The following is a 22166-nucleotide window of genomic DNA, read 5'->3' on the forward strand; positions in this document are numbered from 1 at the left end:
GTTCCCTGGCTTTTATAGGATTGTCATAGCCAGAACCACACTATTGCTTTTTCATAATATTTTCTTTTTGTTTCTTTCTTCTGAATTTCTTACAGGGCTGCAAAGTATGCCAGGGGAGTATGTAGCCCGGGGTGGTCCAATGGGTGTGAGTATGGGACAGCCAAGTTATACCCAACCCCAGATGCCCCCCCATCCTGCTCAGCTGCGTCATGGGCCCCCCATGCATACGTACATTCCTGGACACCCTCACCACCCAACAGTGATGATGCATGGAGGACCGCCCCACCCTGGAATGCCAATGTCAGCATCAAGCCCCACGGTTCTTAATACAGGAGACCCAACAATGAGTGGACAAGTCATGGACATTCATGCTCAGTAGCTTAAGGGAATATGCGTTGTCTGCAATGGTGACTGATTTCAAATCATGTTTTTTCTGCAATGACTGTGGAGTTCCATTCTTGGCATCTACTCTGGACCAAGGAGCATCCCTAATTCTTCATAGGGACCTTAAAAAGCAGGAAATACCAACTGAAGTCAATTTGGGGGACATGCTAAATAACTATATAAGACATTAAGAGAACAAAGAGTGAAATATTGTAAATGCTATTATACTGTTATCCATATTACGTTGTTTCTTATAGATTTTTTAAAAAAAATGTGAAATTTTTCCACACTATGTGTGTTGTTTCCATAGCTCTTCACTTCCTCCAGAAGCCTCCTTACATTAAAAAGCCTTACAGTTATCCTGCAAGGGACAGGAAGGTCTGATTTGCAGGATTTTTAGAGCATTAAAATAACTATCAGGCAGAAGAATCTTTCTTCTCGCCTAGGATTTCAGCCATGCGCGCGCTCTCTCTTTCTCTCTCTTTTCCTCTCTCTCCCTCTCTCTAGCCTGGGGCTTGAATTTGCATGTCTAATTCATTTACTCACCATATTTGAATTGGCCTGAACAGATGTAAATCGGAAAGGATGGGAAAAACTGCAGTCATCAACAATGATTAATCAGCTGTTGCAGGCAGTGTCTTAAGGAGACTGGTAGGAGGAGGCATGGAAACCAAAAGGCCGTGTGTTTAGAAGCCTAATTGTCACATCAAGCATCATTGTCCCCATGCAACAACCACCACCTTATACATCACTTCCTGTTTTAAGCAGCTCTAAAACATAGACTGAAGATTTATTTTTAATATGTTGACTTTATTTCTGAGCAAAGCATCAGTCATGTGTGTATTTTTTCATAGTCCCACCTTGGAGCATTTATGTAGACATTGTAAATAAATTTTGTGCAAAAAGGACTGGAAAAATGAACTGTATTATTGCAATTTTTTTTGTAAAAGTAGCAGTTTGGTATGAGTTGGCATGCATACAAGATTTACTAAGTGGGATAAGCTAATTATACTTTTTGTTGTGGATAAACAAATGCTTGTTGATAGCCTTTTTCTATCAAGAAACCAAGGAGCTAATTATTAATAACAATCATTGCACACTGAGTCTTAGCGTTTCTGATGGAAACAGTTTGGATTGTATAATAACGCCAAGCCCAGTTGTAGTCGTTTGAGTGCAGTAATGAAATCTGAATCTAAAATAAAAACAAGATTATTTTTGTCATGCTGACTCCACTGCTTGAAACATTTGTTTACTGCCCCTCAGATTTTTAAAGATTAATGCAGTAAATATAAAAATTAATTTTGGCTCCCTAAGCCATATATGTATTTGACAATTTTAACCACAAAGTAAGTTATTTAATAATAACCACTGATTTCTTTAAGCTGACTTAATGAACTCCTAATATCAGCAAATTTGAGGCCTAAAGGCACTAAACTAACTCTAGACTCAGAATTACATCCAACAGAATTACTCATCTAATATCATTGAAATTATTCTTGCACATAAAGGCAACCTAAGTACAAAGTTAAGTCTTTTACTAAGGATGTTACCTAGGATGAGCAGTATATGTTTATTAGGAAATTAACTACACGAATTGAAGAGACCAGACTTCAAAATCTAATTTTTATAAATATGCTCTATGTTCTCATTGGATAAAACTGGTTATTAACCAATTTTCCAGAACAGCTGTACAAGACTTCTGCATGGCAGCCGGCTAAATGGTACAAAATAATATGTTTAAGCTGGAATAGCTTATAATTTTATTTAAATAAAATTGCTGCTATAAAAAGTGCTTCCCAAAGCTAAGGAAAATATACAAATATTTTAATTAAGGCAAATTCATTTTAAAAAATAAACCTTTTAGCAGTGATTGCTTTGTAAACAAAGGATGGGTCGGAGGAGAGAAAGCCTTAAACTCAAGTCTGACATTCAGGCCCAAGTCACCCTATAAACCGGTCCTTAGCAATTCTATTTTCTATTCGGAAAAGAGAAACCAGCTGTGGGTTGGCTTTACTAGGTGATGTGTGATTGACTGACTCACCTGCTGGAGCAGCAATGCGTTCTCACCTTTTGCTGGTTTCTAAACACGTGGATGCACAGAGAGCAAGGCTCAGCCTACTGCAGCCATCTCTGGCAGCGCCTCTACCCCTCCCCAGCCCATAGATGGGATTGTTTAAATCTCCCTTGTTGACCCAGTGGTAATTCTTCCTCTACCTAAATAGTCGATATAAGTGAAATCATTCTCTTTTGATAGGTGGTTACTAGCAGTTAACAACCATTTATTTACTTTAAAAATTAATAATAAACTTTATAAACTAACCGTCTGTTTGCTTCTCCTCCCCAGTACATGCCCGGGTGAGTTGGTTATTTTCAGCCTTTATTCCTGAGGAGGCTCAGGATGGGTGGGGGAGGGAAAGAAAGGGGAGATGTGGTGGGGAGAGAGAGAGAGGCAGGGGGGGGGGGGAGAGAGAGAGAGAGAGAGAAAGAAAGAGAGACAGAGAGAGAGAGAGGCCCTAGGGGAGGGAGGTTTACAAGTGAAGAGTAGTTAGGGAATATGGTGACTCTGAAGAATCGAGACCAGTAGTGTCCAGGAATTAGAAAAAAGAAACTGCTATTTCCGTGCGTTCCCCGCTCTGTGAGCCATTTAGGTGAGAGCCTCGCTCTTCGCAGTTCCTTTCTTCCCCTGCCTCGATGCCCTCCCCTCTTAATGCTATTTTAGCTTTTCCTCTTGTAAATTTCAGAGCCAGCTCAGAGGTTATTGAGGACACTTATCCGAAAGAGGCAAATAATAGAGGTGCTGAGAGTGTTTTTGATGTTTCTTAAAAGGCAAAAACAAAACGCCCTCCTCTAAACAAGGGCACAAAATTGTACCTGGTTTTTATTTTTATTTGGTGGAGTGGGGAGGGGGCTGGCTCTGGCTGAATAAGACTACTTTTTAGTATGATTTAATTTTTTTCAAAAAATTAAAAAATATTTTACTCTATCATATTTAATCAGCTGTAATTATAACACATTCAAAATGAATAATATGCCTTGACAGTATTTTTATTGTTATTGTTCATTGCATGATGTTCGACTGCTTTAGAAGCACAGGAAAGAGAAGTAAACGCGCTACAAATGGGGAATTACCCTCGTTTAGCATTAAAATTCATTTAGATAAAATTGCCACAAACATTTAAATGGGAAGATTAGTTCCCCCTCACGCCTTATTGCACTCGCTCAATGGTTCCGTTAAGAACATTTTACACGTTGGAAATTCCGTCTTCTCAGACGGCTTGCTGTTTCCTAGTTACCCACATTCAAAGCAAAGGCAGCAGCAAAGGCAGCCGCAGCAGCAGCAGCAGGAAAAAAAAAAAGTTTTGGCAACTGGTCTGCAATTCATCCGCTGCTCGCCCCAGTCTCCCCTCCGCCCACTGCAGTCTGCCCCCACCCCTTCCCCTTCCCCACCCCTACCTCTTTCCCCTCATTATGTAATTCGCAGAGTCCCGTCCTCGAGGAAACACGTTGCCTAGTTGTGTAGTATTTATATACAATGTTAAAATACAAAGACCCCAAAATCAGTCGAGTCGGTTCCTCTCTGGGTCTCCCTCTCCCTCTCCTGTTCTAAAATGAGGGTTTAGCTTGAATGTGCTGAGTTTCTCACATCCCGTACCCTGAGGCCACAAGGCACGTTTTTTTGGCTTTCGTTTCTGCCAGGACTTTTCCAGGAAATTCACCACTGCTTTTTGCTTGCATTAGAAACGTGTGAAAGAATTAGTTTGAAAAGTCCATGCACCGTCTAGCTTTTCTCCCCCCTTTTCCTCCTCCTCCCCTCCTCCTCCCCTCCTCCTCCCCTCCTCCTCCTCTCCTCCTCCTCCTCCTTCTTCTTCCTCTTCCTCTTCCTCTTCTTCTCCTCTCTCTCTCTTTCCCTCTCCCCGCCACTCTCGCACTCTCCCATCCTCCTCTCTCCCCCTCCCTTCGCAGAGCCACAGGAAAAGAGGAAAGTCGGCTTCGACTGCCATCTTTTGGGGATTTGGAAAAACGACTCGGTAGGAAACGGAGGGAGGCGGAGGTGCGGGAGTGGGGGAAACCCCCTTACTATCCAGTGTCGGAACTGGCTCCCTTAATCTGATGCTTAAATATTTGATGTGGAAAAATTACCCATAAAATTAGTTACTAACAATTTCAAATTGAAATCACTTATCGAATTATAAACGCATTAAAGCTGTATGGATGGTATTAGGAGTTCCTCGGGAGGCAGCGGGTGTCTCCTTGCAGTGAGCGGGGTGGGGCAAGTTTCGCCCAGGGAAAAAGCGCCCCCAGCCGAGCCCGGGGGCAAGGCCGGGAGGGCGGCGCGGCAACCTGGGCGCAGGGTCCGAGTCAGGGGGACCGAGCTGGCGGCCAGGTCCGGGCGGAGGCTGCGGCTGGTTCGGCTCGCGGGGGCGGGGAGAAGGGGAGGGGAAGGAGCCTGGGTGGGAGGCTCCGACCCCGGAGCACAGGCGCCTACCAGCAAACTTCGTAGTGAAGTCGAAGGATTCTGAAAAGGAAAAACACAAGCCCTGCCCTCCCCCTCCCCTCTCGCGTCTCCCAAGCGTCAAGCAGACTTCGCGCTCAACTTTGCGATCGGGGTTAGTTGCTGTGTGCAGTGTCCCCCAAGTGTGCGGGAGGAGCGGGAGGGGAGAGGCTCCTGTCCTGGGGTTGGGCCCGGCTCCGTGCCGCGAGTGGAAATCCCGCGGGCAGCTGCGCGGAGGTCCAGTCAGGACGTGCTACCCCTGAGTCCGACGATGCGCTGGGTCCCGGCCTAGGCCCAGTGCGTGGGCGGGCAGGTCTTTGCCCGAGACCACAGCTCTGGCCGGGGGCGCTGCACAGGCGCCTGCCTTACCCTCCTGCCCTCTCTTCACCCCCATCTGAGAGTATAGTCTAAGGGGCTGTTGACTTTGTCTCTGGAGATGGGGCGACCAGGGGTCTGCGAGGGAGGCTGTGGAGAGGCACCTCCTGGGTGGGCGTCCTCTTTCCTTGGAACCTCTCGGAGTGCTTTGTAGTAGCCAGGAGACTTCCTAAAAGACTTTGCCACATCGGGGCCCCAGACTCCAGAGTCCCATAGTGGCCCTGGGAGCGCGACCCAGAGAGCCTGGGGACTCGAGGGCACAGGGAACGAGCGCACGGCCCCCTAGGAGGGCGTTGGGCGGGGAGTGCCGGAGTCTGGAGCAGCAGCCGAGAAGCCGTAGAACGCACCCCGACGTCCTAGGCAGAAGCTCCTCAGGATCACTTTATAAGCTCTTCAAACTTTGCCCAGCCTTTCGGATACCCGCAGGCCCTTGGCCTATGGGAAGGCAGTAAAAACGTCACTTCATGCTGCAAAGCTCCCGGGTAGGAGTTTGGACGCCGATGGAGAGAGGCGTGGAACTGGGTAGTGGGGCGCCCTGCCTGGCGGGGCACTTTTCCTTGTCTCATTCTCATCTCCCATGCCATGCCTTGCCCACTGGCTGCTAGCGGCGCGTTTCACTTAGGTTGGCCACGGAGAGGAGACTACGGGAGGCTGGGAATTCCAAGGTTTGGGGAAAAAGTAGTGAGCGAGAAAGGGGGGGGTCAGGCAACTGAGGAAGACAGCTGATGGCGGGGAGAGGGAGGGCTCCCTTTTCGGCCCGCTCTACCAGCCAAGGCGTCTGAAACATTCTCTCCCTAGGCGGAGCTGAAAGGAAAAACAAACAACGTATTGAGCAATCAGTTCGCCAACGTTTGAGCTTTAAAGAGCCTTTGCTCTGAAAATAGTACCCTGGGGGTCTCCGTCGGGAGATGGGGGAAGCATTTTTAGGGCCTCGATTCTGGCTTGCCGCGCCCTACGGGTCACCCGTCCGCGCGCTGCCTCCTGACATCCCGGAGCGCTCAGCCCACTGAGGGGAAACCCGGGCGGTGAAGCCCTGGAGAAAAGGGATTTAGTTTTAAGCCAGTCTCCCATCGATCGGGTCGGTAATTTCTACCCCTGCCCACTCTCAAACACACTCACCTCTACCCTAAAGCATTAAGTTCATTACGCGAGCAATAATCTTAATCTCCAGGCGGAAAACGAGTCCCGGGACCTCGCCGATTGGGGAAGCAGTGAATAAAGTCACCTGCTTCGCGCACCCGCGTGGCCCGCTCCTCCCGGTGGGGGCCGTGTGTGACAGGGAGCGCCGAGAGGGGGTCCCTAACTCCACTCCTAGGCGGACCGGGCAGGGGTCAGAAACCCTGTGTCTGTTTTCTGCGGGGTGACGACCTCCTGGAAGGGTGGGATTGCTTTTGCTTGCTTTGCTTCTCCCCTCCCTCTGCCTTTCTTCCTAGGCCTCCCTCACACCTCAGTACTCTTTCTTCCTCCTCCCCTCCCCCAAAGTGGCAAGTTCCCCTTCTCCACCTAGCGTCCAGAGGTTCTGCCCCTTTCCTAGTCCTCCGCAGCCTCAGGGCCGTCGCAGAAGTCTGGTAGCCCGACGCCTTTTTGCGCCCATCTACCTCACCCACCTTTCTGGGCATGGGTGGGTGGGGAATGATCAGTGAGGCCCTTTTGAAGCCGCTTACTGAAGGCACCCAGAGGCTTTAAAGAACCAGATTTCTCTATTTAAGGGCGATCTCTGCGCCCATTGATAACTCCATCCCAAAGAAACCCAACACAGCAGCAAACACCCCCAGCAGTCGCCTGCTCCTCAGCCCCCGCCTTGGCACAGAGCAGCGTCTGGCACTGCGGGGAGATGGAGGCGAGCCACGCGCACTCGTTCCCTTACTGGCCGACCCGCGAGGCGCCAGCTTGCTCTGGAGACTCAGTTTCCACTGGACAAAAGCAGGGGAAACACAACGCAAGGGCTGTGCAAATCCACGTTCCCGACACCCCTCCACCCCATCCCAATCTGATTTTTGAGACGTGCATTTTCAGGTAGTCCTAAACTGTGAACAGCGAGCTTTGTGTGTTATCTAGTGGGGGTGGGGATGAAAGGGGAGGAGACTCCCACTGCCCGTTCCAGTCTTTAATGTCTGAAATAACGAAATGCCTTGTGTAGCAGCTGCTGCTTGAGCCAAAACTAACTCTTTGGAAGACGGAAAAGAGTGAAAGGCAAAGAAAGACTGTTCATTTTTTTTCTTTTGGTGCCGTTTGGGATGTCATCTGTTTCCTTGGCGACTGTGTTCAGCCCCCGGAGCCCCTGGGCTCCTGGATTGTTAGGGGGGAAAAGCATGCTATTTCTGCACCGTCATTTATCACTGTCACCGCATAATGATTCCCCTTGCAGCCCCTTATTGATGTTTGTAATTGCATTATCTCATAAAGGAGGATGATCAATGAAACCGAGCCGTGCATTCTGGGGTCAGAGGAAGCCAAAGTACTGTTTGTCCCCTTTAATACAACAAGTACTCATTATCTTTAGGTCTGCATTCAAAAAATGATCTGATCTAGGGCTGACCCTGTCGGACATCCCAACACTTTCTAAAACGCGGTTTGTGTAACCTTTTGCTTAAATGCTAAATCAAGTACCTGTCTTGCATTTCAACGAAACAAGATGCTAAAACTGAATGAAGAAAAGCATTTCTTTTCTTTTTTTTCTGGGAGGGGTGCGATCATCCGAAGGCGCACGAGATTTTACACTGTAACTGCTTGGTGATATAATATAGAAATGGCAGTCTCAATCCACGTGAGTCCTAATAAATGGCGGAAAAAATGGGGGTGAGGGGAAAAAGGTAGGTAGCTGTGAGCTTTTAACAAGGTCAGTACTAAAAGACCAGAATAAAACCACATCCAGTTTAATTAATAATAGCTATAAACTGAAATAATTCCCCATGATTCTGCCCTTGCTTCTCCCTTTTACAGAGTCATATCTCTTCGGTTTAGATAAATGACTTTTGTGGCTGTTCGATTCTCACAACAACAATAACTAAATCAGTTGCACACTGTTATCTAAAACCATCTACAAACTCCAGCAAATAAAAAGAAGTTCATTTGTCTATTAAGGCAAGTATTTAGTTGAGCAGAAATGTCCCAGTAACACTGAATGGAGTTCATGTAATCCCATGAAAATCAAGTCATCTTGTTTCACTGAAGTAAATGAAAAAATACAAAGGAGAAAAGGTCCAAGTGTAATTTTAAACTAAATGCATTATTGGACTGTCACAGTGAAAACGTGATTGTTCGGCCGGGAAGGGGGCGGGGGGCGGCGAGTGGACATTAACTTAGCTCACACATTCAACTTAAAGGTTTTAGAAAGGAATGTATTCCAGATTTGGTGATCATTTGTGGAAAGAGGAGAAATTGAAACAATTCTAACTCATCATTTTAGTATACTAGGGGGAATCATTCCTTCAAAAGCAGAATTAAGCAAAGAGCTTATTTTAAACAAGTCTGTATTAGCAGAAAAAAAAGTTTCCAATCTTCTGAAAATATATGTCCTCTCTATGTTAATAAGATGTTGACAGAGAGAGAGAGAGAGAGGGAAACTAAGTCCAGGTGTTTTAAAGTTCTAGATATTTATAAATTAGTGATAAAAATAAATGTTTTACATAAAAAGATCTAAATGAAAAACTTTCATTATAGTTGAGAAAATGAGTACTTAGAGTGTGCTCTGATAATTTTACACTTTGACATAAAACCTTAAATTGAATAATAAAACAAACGGCTAAAATATTACCCCTTGGAAAAATAACTTTAAAAATAAAGCTAGAAAAGTTTTAACTGCGTTGAACCATCACTTTTTTCTCTGGAAGGCAGATTATCCTAAAGAGTATTATTTTCCAGAAATTCTGTCAAGGCACTTTGAAATAATATATGTTTGTATTATTTAATATTCTGACACTTTCGTTCTTTGAAAATGCTCAGACTGGAATGGATACGCAGTCATGCATATATTTAATATAAATGGTATCTTGTCGTTAACATAAAATATTAAAGAGAAAATAAAACTTTGTGCTTTGTCAGTTAAGATAGAATTTTTTAACATAATACTTTGATTTTCAAAACATACAATTGAAACCCCTTGATTTTAACCAATCAACACAAGTCTTACTCTTATTTGGTTGGGGATCTGGCATCATATACTCTTTCTATTTTTAATATTTAGTGTTTTAGCCCACGGTTAAAATAATGAAAAATTAGTCTCGTTTCAAAATTATTTATTTATGGAACGAACATGATTAAAACATAAACACACACACAAACTGCAGCTGCAACAGAAAAAAAAAACTTGATTTATGGTTATTAAATCTTTGATCGCCATGTTAATGTTTCTTTTTCTACCTTTCATTTGCATTTTAATCTATCGAATCTTTACAATTTTGCTGCCTCCTATTTCAATGATTGATTACAGATCTGAAATAAGAAAAACCAAGCCTAGCTTTTCTTTTCCTTTCTTCGCTTTCTTTTTTCTTTCTCTTTTTCTTTTTGTCCCCCTCCCTTTCCCCCCGGGTAGATTTCTGAAACTTTCTCTCAATGCTAATGTAGACAAGACAAATTAATTCTGCTCTTTTAAATGTCAAAGATATAAATAAAAAATGTTTTCTGTCCCAAACGTGAATATTTTCTCAGCTGCTTGTTTTCGAGTAGTAAAAGATCATCCCAGCAAAATGCAATTAACAGCGAAACACACACACATGTACACACACACTCGGCGGTGCGGAATTTTTTTAAAGGACGTGTTGTTCTGAGTTAAAGAAAGGTGAGAAGTTCACCGTCCCTTCACCATCAGTAGCCTCGCTGCGGCTCTCCTTTCTCTCTCTCTCTCTCTCTCTCTCTCTCTCTCTCTCTCTCTCTCTCACACACACACACACACACACACACACACACACACACACACACTCAGAGGTTTGGTCTCTAGTTCTATCCGTGATCTAAGTCACACAAACAAAAACAAGCCTGATGGGGGCTTGCTGTTGTTGAGTTGATTTCTTGAGATAAGCGGTGTAAAGACAAAAGCAGGAGCAACGCAGGTCTGTTTGTTTTCTTTCCCCGCCGCCCCACTGCCCCTTTTCTCGTCTCCCCGCGCACCTCCCCGGACGCCCTGCCAGGGTGGCTCCCCGGATGAAGCGGTCATTTGCTGTCCGCTTTGCGGGGACGGGTCACTTTCCGCGCTGGCGTGAAAGCAAGTGTGGCGCAGCTTTGGGAAGGCGCCGGCCGGACGTCGGCTGGGCTCCTCCCGGCGGGGCTGAGGACCCCCGGGGCTCTGCGAGGCTCTGGCCTCGAACAGATTGCGTCTCCCGCCTGGCTGCCTGTCGGAACTGGGGTGGGAACCGCATAACTAACAGTTGCGCGCAGGAGGCGAGCCCTAAGTGTGAGCGCAGAGGCTCTCTCCCCAGCCCGCGGGTCTGGGAACCTTTCAGGACGCCCCCCTCCCCAACCCCTACCCATGCGTCTGTTCCCTAGGTCGAGCCCCCCTCGTGAGGTTTTAATGACCGCGGACGCAGGGGAGCCCGCACTTGAGCGAGGACAGACTTCTCAGGCGGGTCCACGCTGCTCGCGCTCCCGTCCGCGGGTAGCGCGCTGTGCCTGGGTCAAGGGGCGAGCTGCGAGAAGTAGGAGGGGTCACGACCCCCAGAAATCCCTCCATGGGCACATATACAATCAAGAATGGGGGTGAGGGTCTTGAGAGGTAGAACTACACTAGGCAGGGCTTCTCCAACTCGGCCTTTGGACCCCGCGCGCGCCCAAGGGCGTGCCCACCGCGGAAGCACAGATCATCTTCCCCGGACTGGGTGTCCTGGAGCCTACGTTGCTCCCTTTTTCCTAGCGGCCTCATAGCTGGCTGCCGCGTGGGGGGCGATCTTCATTAACTTGGACGCCCAACGTGGTTGAAACAGAGAGGAGGAAAAAACACATTTGATCTGGGCCGACCCTTTGTCTTGAAGCAGATTAGGCAGCCTAGAAATAGGAGGAAAAACAGAAAGTCTAGGCAGGAAAACTTATTGTGTTCACAAAATATAAAAATGATCCGAGCGGTCCAGTACCTCAAGGGGTGAAGATAGATCCTTGTAGACGAGTGCGAAGACATGACTGGGAAGATTTAAAGTGAAAGAAACGGCAGATTATTAAGAAAGTAATAGTAAGGTGTCCCATACACTACAGTTTTATTGTTGGGTAGTAACTACCCGATTTATTTATTGCCGGGGCTATATAATAGAGATAATGACCACAAACTCAAGATAAATTCTTAGGCGCCCAGCCGGTCAATTCTTTTTTATTTAAGAGAGTGAGCCTGAAAGGTGAGCCTCATCCCCTCCCCTTCTCGAAGATCCGTCTTGCTTTCTACCATATTATAAGCATGACATGCAAATAAATAAGTGCTGCTGGGTCTGTGTGGGTAGGCCAGCAGGATTTATTTCAGGTGAGGGAGGAACACACACGGAATATGAATTTCCGCAGGAGCGGCGCCGTGATTCCTTCCCTCTCCCTCTCGGCCACCCTCTACTCAAGGTCTCCCTCCTTTTCTGTGGGAGCAGAGAGCATCCCCTGTTAAAAACATTAACGTGTCATGTCTCAACTCCTTATTCCTTGACATATAGGTCTGGGGAGGGATGGGGGCACTGCAAAATGCAAAACGCATCCCCAAAGTAGGTTGACTTGCCGGGACTGCTGAAAGCGATTCTGGCGGACAAAGAGAAGGGTGAGTTTTAATTATGACTTCCAGTAGGGGAGAAGTATAGGAAGTATGTTAATATCATTTTGAAATATGCACAATAGTCCAAAAGTTTGCTGTTCCCGATCTGGCATGGGTCCTCCCCAGCCGGATGGGCCCCAAGGGAAGGCCTCCTGGCACCTTGGGACCTGCCCGCCTCTCTTGGCCCTCGGTTTCTCTCCCTAGGAACCAGGTAAATACTCCCCTGGCCAGGTGATGGAGTTAAAGATGACCTTGCTCGTTGACCGCCAAGGTCAGAAGGGAGCTGGCGGCCTCAGGTGTAGGCTCCACCTGACGCCCTGGCCGCAATCATAGTCACCGGCTGGCCTTTAAGGGGGCGGCCTCCCAGAGCTGCTCTCCCCACCTGCGCTCTGCGACCACTCAGGCAGATCCGGAACCTGCCAAGACGAAGTCAGTCAGCATCCTCTTCCGATCTTTTTTTCTTCCTCATTTTTTGGATAATATTCAGACATACAGGGTTTCAGTCTTACAATAATCACTTACATGCAGAACTTCCTTTGATCTATGTTTGGCCAGAGTTGGGGGGGGGGGGGGAAACACCTGACAGTGAACTGCGGTGAAAAAGAGACGCGCAGGGGAGATGGGAGAGCCAGACGCCTGGGGCTAGGGAGAAAGAGGTGCGTGTGGGGAGATGGAGACCTAGAGAGAGCAAGAAGTAGCAGATGGGGGAGGAAGGTAAGGCGAGAAAGTGAAGAGCAGCTGTGAGCGGGAAGAGAAGAGGCTGCTCCTGTAATTTGGTGGTTTGTGTGAAGAATGGTATTATGAGGCTGAAAGAGAGGACAGTCCTCGTCAATCTTTTACAATATTGGTGTCATTCAAGCACAACTTTATCTTTGAACCAGATTATCTGTTCCAATGATTTCCATAAGAACATAAATTATAATCTTCAGAGCCTTCAATATTTCTTTCGGTACTTTATTACGTGTTGTTGCAGAGGCCATTTATGAAGTGAGTGATTCAACTTTTAATCTTTTGAACATTAAAGTGTATTCCACCGAGTTTCCTTTTCAAAATAATCTAAAATAACAAAAAGAAACTAAGCTCATTACATGAAAAAGTGACAAGCGTTTTTGCTCGCAGCCTGGCAAGTTGCCTTATTCACTTCAAAGGATGATGAACTAATTGTTTCCAGAGTTTATAAGTAATTAAGCTATTATTTGGGGAATTTATGTAACAGTTTTATTCACATTAGAACTTTCTATTTAAAATAGCCAGAGACAAATCTTCAAAAATGCCAAGATTTTAATAATTGAAAAGCCTTCTCATTATTGTTAATAAGGAAAACTATTTTTATTTTAAAAAGCACTGGAAAATGTAAACAAATATAGTTCTCTCCAGAGTATATGATAAGTGGAGATCATTATGGATAATTAATGCTGAAAGGAAAATGAACATGTAATGGCTTCCAAAAATTAAAACATTTGTAACTATCAAGTTAAGTTCTAAAAAGTTAATTTTTAAATCAGCTGAATTTATCTAAATATGCCTGGCAAGAAAAAAGATATGTATATATATTTTTACTGTCCTTTTAGAAATCTATAAAGAAAGTTTTAAACTTTAAATAATTTTAGCATTTTTAAACCAACTTTTGGTGCCTAGGTAATAAGAGTTAATGCCCAGAGATGCTAAGTGCTGTAGTTTCTCCAATTTTGCAACAAAGAAATATATTAATTCACCCATAGATTAAAATAAAGAAAACATTATAAAACTATTTTGAAATATATAATTCAAATACCACTTTCATACTATTTCAATGCATGTTTGTTGGTTTTAAATAATTAGGTTTGCCCTAAATGAAACAAAATTCATTAAAGGAAAAAGTAGGACTTTAAAAAGAAATGATGCATTATTTTGTAAAATTCAGCAAAGTATAAGACACTTTAGTTTAATAGGCATTTGTATACCTAACAATATACTATTTTAACATAATTTTCCCATCAAGGTGGTATTAGCTCTGTTTGTTAGAAGATGCCTGTTTCATTGTCACATGAAGCATTTCAAAAATAATAAAATTTTCATATTAGGAGGAAATATCGTTGAAGAATGACAAATACAAATGTGAAAATCCAAGTAAATGCCTATAAAATCTTATTTGAAGTAAAATAAATTTTCTGGAAGTTATTTGGAAAAAACTAAAGCATGCGGTAGTTCAATATTAATTCCCCTCACCATAAAAAAATTGGGAGTTGTCTATAGCAATTATTACAAGAGACAGAATATATGTATTAAATAGGAAAAAAAAAAAAACCATTTAGGACATATCCACTCGTTTCAAGTAAAATCCCTCTAAAGCAAAAGTCTGGAATTTGATGGAAATTGTATATAAAATGCTTTGTATAATTCACGGTCAGTGTTGTTTTGTGGACTCTGTATAAACTGTGGCAATTTAGATCTGTCATCGTGTCACAATGTCTGATTCAATATTTGCCGTAATATGTTCTCTTTATTAGTACAGACTAGCATTGCATTATTAAAAACAAAAACTAAAGCACCCTGGTTAGTAGTAATGCAATCCCAATTGTGTAACACCCTGCGATAATTGACCTTCTGGACTCCAGGCACTGGGATTCACTTTCAGACACTTAGCTGTTTAAACTGACTTCATTACAGGAAGACAATGGTGACTCTGTTGCAACTGACACCTGCACTATTTCACACAACACATGGGCCATACCTCGCCAAGTCAGCCACCACCATGATTCACACCAGAGCAGGAAGTCAGCTCAAGACAAATTTTATAATATGAATATGCTGTTATGATTAAGGAGAAATGAATTCTTTTTGCATAGCTCTCTACAATCTTAAGGAGACAATTAGAAGCCTGTTTTCTGGTTTCCTTGTGTTACAATATTGCCATATGCAAAGATGTTTGCATTACTTTATGCTGAAGTTAAAAAGTTAAAGATTTTATGGCACACAGCATTCAAGGTGTCCATAATAACACAGCACATAGATAGAAAAATACTGTTGTGGGAGGCTGAGGCAGGAGAATGGCATGAACGTGGGGGATGGAGCTTGCAGTGAGCCGAGATTGCGCCACTGCACTCCAGCCTGGGCGACAGGGCAAGACTCCGTCTAAAAAATATATATATATATAGTGTTGTATCACACCTATGTCCTTGTTGAAAAGAGTCCATTAGTGGAAAGGTTTGGGGGGCGGAGGTGGCTAGCTCAGTGACCAGACTTGGAGACACTCTGATTAGTCATCCTAAATGAATTGCTAGAACACATGCAATTCATTCTCCATGGATCTTTCTCCTGATCTCTAAACAATAATAATATATTTATTTTTTATAAATCATTTTGTATTGCAGAATATGGTAAAGCATTGTTTTAAATTATATTGAATAAAATAAAATCTCAGAGGGTTCTAGATTTTTCTGAACTCATAGAGAGTCCTAGTTGTGAGTTCTAGATTTTTTTCTGACTCATAAGGGAATATTGCTCTGTCCTCAAAGTTCTAAGTGTCTCTTAGAATTCTGAGACACTTTCCTTTGCTCTTCTCTGGCCACCAGAAGGAAAATGACAGTGCCTTATTGTTCCAAAGTATTTGCTGAAGGCAATTAATACCTTTACTGATTAAGTTGCTTCACTGAAATAAAGGTGACTTTTCTACCAATGACTAGATTGTGATCTAACAGACTGAAAAATAACATGCCATATTCCAAAGAGAGAAGCCCAACTTCTAGGGCACACCTCCATCCCTCCCCAGCTTGTAAAAATCCACAGATTTACTAGTTTATTTCAATTTTGTGTTATGCTAGCCTGGATCTTGTCTTAAATCCTTGAACATTTCTAGCATACTCCATCAAATGCTTTGTAAGACTGAAAAAATTCTCTGTATGTTTGTGGGTTTTAGAATCTTGAGCAGTCAACAGGACACTGTAGATACTGAAATTAACAGGACATTGTGTCCTCAAGAGCTCATCTTAGTGTAGAACTGATAAAAACTCCACAGTCCAAATCCATAGCAGTATACACAGGTGGTGTGGGCATACAAAAGTTAAACCAAGAAAATGGAAGAAGGGAGCCCCCCAAAGTCTTTGTCATTGGCTAAGGTTAGGGGGAGTAGAGATCAGGGTATGTTTTTACATCAGAGTTTAACCAAGTAAACAGAAACCACTCTGAGTGTATACAAGGGAAAGAATCGAATGCAGGAAATTGGTTACACAGGGTATAGGAGAGGCTGCAAAGCCCATCAAGTATCAGCAAGGCCACCCTGAGGCAGGAAATAGCAGAAAACTGTAACCACTCCTAGACTGGAGGGACAGAGGGCGCAGGTGAGTCACCAGACTCCAGGGGGTGGGCCTACTTGGTAGAAGATGTATCCAGGGCAGGCATGTCCAGTGGGAGCTGGAGCTATGGAAGGGATAAGGGAGGGAGACACATTCTGGAGTCCTGCAATCTAGAGCAGAGCAAGGAAGGGCGAAGAATAGCTTTGAAAGGAGACAGTTCCAGGAGTGGCATTTCGTATTATATTTTTTAAAATGAAAACTTTCATATTTATTTCTGAAGATACTCATTTGAGAATGCTGGAGAAGGAAGAGAAGAATGTTCCAGGCAAGGGCACTGAATTGGAAGAGAAAGTGACTTATTTAGAAAGTCACAAGTTTGCCAGTGCAGTCCTAGTAAAGAGGCAGATGTGCGACATTGTAGGACACGAGTTGAAGATTCTAACAGCCAAAGACATGAAATGACCAGTGGCTTCTGTAACAGCTTTACTTGCTCTCAATCATTAAGCCCCAGAGGCCGGGATTATAGAGACTATAGGGGTTAGCATTGCAAAACGCTGCAAAAATAGAGACAAGGGTCTCCGTATAGGTGCAATGCTGCCCACCAACAAATGGCATTTCTATGAAGAAATACAGTCAACATCCTGGGCTGCCTTCAGTTAACTTATATTGTTATCTGATTCAACCACAAAGCCAGTGGAACATCGATTCAGTCATTTTAATGAAAAAATTAGACATTGCTCACTAACCCAAAGGAAACATCCTTGTGGCCAGTTTGGTGTTCAGAGGGCTAGATAAAAGGTTTTGTCTACTCCTAGATAATAGGAATAGCTCAGTCCATGACCTCACAGGTGTCAGTCTCATGAATGATAGTTTGAAGGAGATGGAAGTAGAGCCAGGGAGCTAAGAAACCAGTGAAAACACTGTTGTGATGATGGTGGGAATGGGAGGTGAACGTGATGATTACCAGAAGATATTAGTGATAGGAGCACAGAGGAGGGGGATGAGATATTGAGAACCATGGCATGGTTTCTGGTTTGGAAAATTCAGCAGATTGTGGTTCCATTTGCTAGAAAGATAACCTTAGAAGAAAGAACAGATTGGAAAGGAGGATGTTAAACTTGTTTTAGATACTTTGAGATTAAAGTACTTTTGATTTACCAAGATAGAGATGCTCATTAGGACAATGAAAATATGGGTCTGCATTTTAGTGGAGTCTGGGCTGGAGATAAAAATTCGGGAGGAGTCATTGGAGTAGATGAGATCATTCACAATCTCTTTCAAGAAGTTTATGGTGAAAGAAAAGAAAGGAACAGCCCATCAGTAATAAAGGGGAAAAAGGATATATAATTTTGAAGATGGGAAATACTTGAACATATTTGTATAGTGAAGGGAAGAAAGAGGATATGCTGAACTTGCAAGAAAGAGTGTTAAACAATGGAGAAATCCATCATCCAGGTGAAGAATGGAGGAACGGAGCTATTCCTCAGCAGGGGAAGAACCTGGCCTCCAAGGTTGAAGGCAGATAATGGGTAGAGTTGTATGTCCAGGTGGGGGGTAGTGGAGGAAGAATTTGGGAGCAGTTCATACTTAAAACTTTCACCATTTTTTTTTTTTTTTTGGAGATATGGGTAGAGATGTCATTTGATGATGAGTGAGGAAGTAGGAGGGTGACCACCTTGTAGTACTTAAAGGCCTGTCTCCCAGGAACCCCCTCAGTCCTGGACAAACCGAGAAGTTTGGTCACCCCAAAAGTAAAGGAAAGGGAAAGGCTTGAGATGAATGTGAAATATTAACAGTCATCATGGGAAATGGGAGAGGGAGCTGACCAGAAATGCGAAGCTTGCTAGCTGGCATCGAGAACTTACGTGGAATTGGAGATTAAGGGGAAAGGTCTTGTGCATGGCTGTGTGGTTTTCTTCAGCAATGCCTAAGCATACTGAGTTATCATTCCAGGAGAGAGTATGTTCATGCATCCAGGTGTGTGTTTGAAGTACTTTTTAGAACCCAGAAATGTGTAATATCAGAGTTCTCATTCTGGGAACAGGAAGACAGAGTGAAATCAGCAGCAAGGTTGCCAGAACCCTGTTAGGTAGAAGATCATTCTGTCAATGATGTACATCACTCTTGCTTCATGTTTGCAGTCAGCAAATGGCAGTTTTCACAATCCACAATATCTTGAGGTGCCCCTGCCGTGCAGGCATGTATTCATAATGCCTCTTCTCTCTGGAAGGGTAATTTAGACACTGCAGTCATTAAGCAATGTCTTGAGGTAAAAAGCACCCACATGCCTGTGGGTGAACATTATCTGTTATCCCAGCTCATCCACAAGGTGTGTCATGAGAATATTTTGCCTGTGTCATTGACTAAGTTATATACTTTTATATTGATAGGAATTTCACCTGTTTTTGGTTATATAAATAAAGAAAAATGTAGATATGTGACTGTCTGACTGGTCATAGGGCAAATGGGGCAATGAGGTCCCATAAGTAGATTCAAGTAAACATATGGAGTTTTGACTTTTCTTTTTGGAGCAAATGCAATTGGATAGTTCCCAAATAGATGAAGGTGTGTTTTTTCTGGTTTTTGCCCTATACCTAGGACAAACCAGTACCTCTAAGTTTCCAATACAGGACAGACAATAAGCTACAAACGGGACTCAAACTACATGATGAAAATCTGAAACTAAGCTTGAGTTGAGGAAGGTACTCAAATCTCGTCTGAAATTTGATGCAGTTTGGCTCAAAACTTTCCAGGAATTGGCTGAGGCTATAGACAATTGATTGGTGTTCCTCAAAACTCATGTGTTGAAGTCCTATCCCAGTACATCAGAATATGACTGTGTTTGGAGATAGGGTCTTTAAAGAAGTAACTGAGGTTAAATGAGGTAATATGTATGGGCCCTAACCCAGTCTAACTGGTGTCTTTATAGGAGAGGAAGTTTGACATAAAAAGAGGCACTAGGGATGCTGGAGCACAGAGGAAGGACCCTGTAAGGACACAGTGAGAAAACGGCCATCTGCAAGCCAGGGAGAAAGGCCCCAGAAGAAAGCAAACCCACTCATACCTTGCATATTAGTTCATTTTCATGTTGTTGATAAAGACATACCCAAGACTGGGTAATTTATAAAGAAAATGAGGTTTAATGGACTCAGAGTTCCACGTGGCTGGGGAGGCCTTACAATTATGGTGGAAGGTGAAGGGCACATCTTACATGGTGGCAGACAAGAGATAAATGAGAGCCAAGCAAAAGGGGAAACCCCTTATAAAATCATCAGATCTCATGAGACTTACTCACTACCATGAGGACAGTATGGGGGAAACCACCCCTATGATTCAATTATCTCCCACCAGGTCCCTCCCACAACACATGGGAATTATGGGAGCTACAATTCAAGATGAGATTTGGGTGGGGACATGGCCAAACCATATCACCTTGATTTCAGACTTCAAGCCTCCAGAATGCAAGAACATAAATTTTTGTTAAGTCACCAGGTCTGTGGTATTTTGCTATGGAAGCCCTAGTGAAGCAATACAGGGAGGTTTAGAGTTTGAGAAACTCTGTTTTTACCTCAACTTTATTTATCAAATATTTACCAAACACTTTTGTAGCACTTACTGTGAGAGGTGCCTTCATTATTCTTTTCAGCTCTTGAACCTTTCTTACTCTCCTTCACCTCATCCTGCATGTCTATCAGCATGAACACTATTAAAGTCATTTTAAAAAAACACAATTTTTTAAATGACAATACTTTTTTTTTTTTTTTTTTTTTTGAGATGGAATCTTGCTCTGTTGCCAGGCTGGAGTGCAGTGGCACAATCTCGGCTCACTGCAACCTCTGCCTCCTGGGTTCAAGCAATTCTCCTGCCTCAGCCTCTCAAGCAGCTGGGACTACAGGTGTGTGCCACCACAACCAGCTAATTTTTGTATTTTTAGGAGAGACAGGGTTTCACCATGTTGGCCAGGATGGTCTCAATCTCTTGACCTTGTGATCCGCCTGCCTCAGCCTCCCAAAGTGCTAGGATTACAGGCATGAGCCACCACACCCAGTGACAATACTGCATTTTTAACAAAGTTAAGTTATGGCATCTGTAGGCAGTGTTTTCATTGTGTTTAGTAGGAATTAAGCCTGTATGTGAGCATAAAGCTATAGTCAATAATTTTACCCCCTTTATGACTATGAAATTTGGGCCAGTCACCCTACCTGGTTAATTCTCTACGGTATTTAAGGTATCTATCTCAAGTTGATTCTAAGGTTGGGCACTTTTAATTAAAAATGCATTTCTAAAATACTTTAGAACATTTAGAAATGTCAGCATGGTGATGTTGACAGGGGAATCTCCATGGCATTAAGTTGTGTGTTTCTGTATTGAGAGCAGATTCTACTAAAAGTATTGCAGAAGAGCAATAGAGTTCATGTTGATAGACATGCAGGATGAGGTGAAGGAGAATAAGAAAGGTGAGCCTATTTGTAGCTGTTGGCTTAGAATAATCTATACTGACCTGTAAGATCTGCTTTAGTAACAATAACAGGTAATGTACCGAACCTGCTATAAGCAGAGGGATGTTCATTAAATGTTTTCCTTTGGTGAATTTTCCTGGTCATTGTTCTTGGAAATAATACAGAGGACTGGAAATTGGGAAATTTTATAAACTAATCCTAGTGTTCCCGGACTGGGTGCGGTGGCTCAAGTCTGTAATCCCAGCACTTTGGGAGGCCGAGGTGGGTGGATCACAAGGTCAGGAGATCGAGACCAATTTGACTAACACGGTGAAACTCTGTCTCTACTAAAAATAAGAAAAAATTTAGCCAGCCGTGGTGGTGGGCACCTGTACTCTCAGCTGTTGGGGAGGCTGAGGCAGGAGAATGGCATGAACCCAGGAGGTGGAGCTTGCAGTGAGCCGAGATCGCACCACTACACTCCAGCCTGGGTGACAGAGCAAGATTCCATCTCAAAAAAAAAAAAAAAAAAAAAAAAAAAAAATCCTAGTGTTCCCATTTACTTATTGTGTGGTTTTGGTAAAGTCAATCATAGCAAACATCAGTTTGTTAGCCTGTAAAATGGGAATGACTCTATCTTTGAACCCTACTTTAAAGGTGTTATGAGAAGAATATTAAATGACTGACATGTATGTGTTGCTTTTTAAAACATGCTATCCAAATTTAAATATTATATTGTTATTGTAGTTGCCATTAAATGGTTTAATTTAGTAATCCTTTGAAATGGCTTTCTCCAATTCTAATTGAAGTAGCAACTTGGGATCCCTTAAGTGATGAAAATCATAGCAAACACAATCTCTTGTTGATCAGGTTTCCCAGAAAGACCCCTGGTTCCACCATATTTCAGGGAGTATCTACTGGAGCTTTGTCAACATCAACTTTTGTTTTCAGTCTTACATTAGACAATGCTGTTTTTCTACAAATGTCCCCAATATTACCTTTTTAAAACTCAGTTGAAGATGTAAATATTACCTCAGATGAAAAACTTTTATAACCTAATGTCAAGTTGCATGCAGGAATGTGTCATCTCAAAGTGTTGTGAGAAAGGCTCTTTCCCCTACAGCCTCTGAGTCTATCCATGCTGTAGAACATCGGTCTCCAACCCCTGAGCCGTGAGCCCTTACTGGTCTGTGGCTGTTAGGGACCAGGCCACCCAGCAGGAGGTGAGCCATGGGTGAGTGATTGAACCAGTAAAGCTTCATCTGTATTTACAGTCCCTCCCCATTGCTTGCATTACTGCCTAAGCTCTGCCTCCTGTCAGATCAGCTGTGGCATTATATTCTCACAGGAGCATGAACCTTATTGTGAACTGTGCATGTGAGGGATCTAGGCTGTGTGCTCCTTATGAGAATCTAATGCCTGATGATCTGTCACTGTCTCCCATCATCCCCAGATAGGACCATCTAGTTGCAGGAAAGCAAGCACAG

At 43.5% G+C, this 22166-nt stretch overlaps 1 protein-coding gene across 8 annotated transcripts in view; it reads left to right on the forward strand.

Moving 5' to 3' along the window:
• Positions 1–22166, forward strand: part of MEIS1 (Meis homeobox 1) — a 251385-nt gene that overhangs the window by 137166 nt on the left and 92053 nt on the right. For 4 of the 8 annotated variants that reach the window (XM_031655235.1, XM_031655236.1, XM_003908743.5 and 1 more), the window contains one exon: positions 96–2173. The exons of the other annotated variants lie outside the window; for them this stretch is intronic. In XM_031655235.1, coding sequence (XP_031511095.1) covers positions 96–379 — 284 coding nt within the window. In that variant the 3' untranslated portion in view covers positions 380–2173. Of the gene's footprint in view, positions 1–95; positions 2174–22166 lie in introns of those variants that run through there. 8 annotated transcript variants of the gene reach the window in all.

This window comes from Papio anubis, chromosome 14, assembly GCF_008728515.1.
Source record: "Papio anubis isolate 15944 chromosome 14, Panubis1.0, whole genome shotgun sequence".
In the NCBI taxonomy this organism is placed as follows: domain Eukaryota; kingdom Metazoa; phylum Chordata; class Mammalia; order Primates; family Cercopithecidae; genus Papio; species Papio anubis.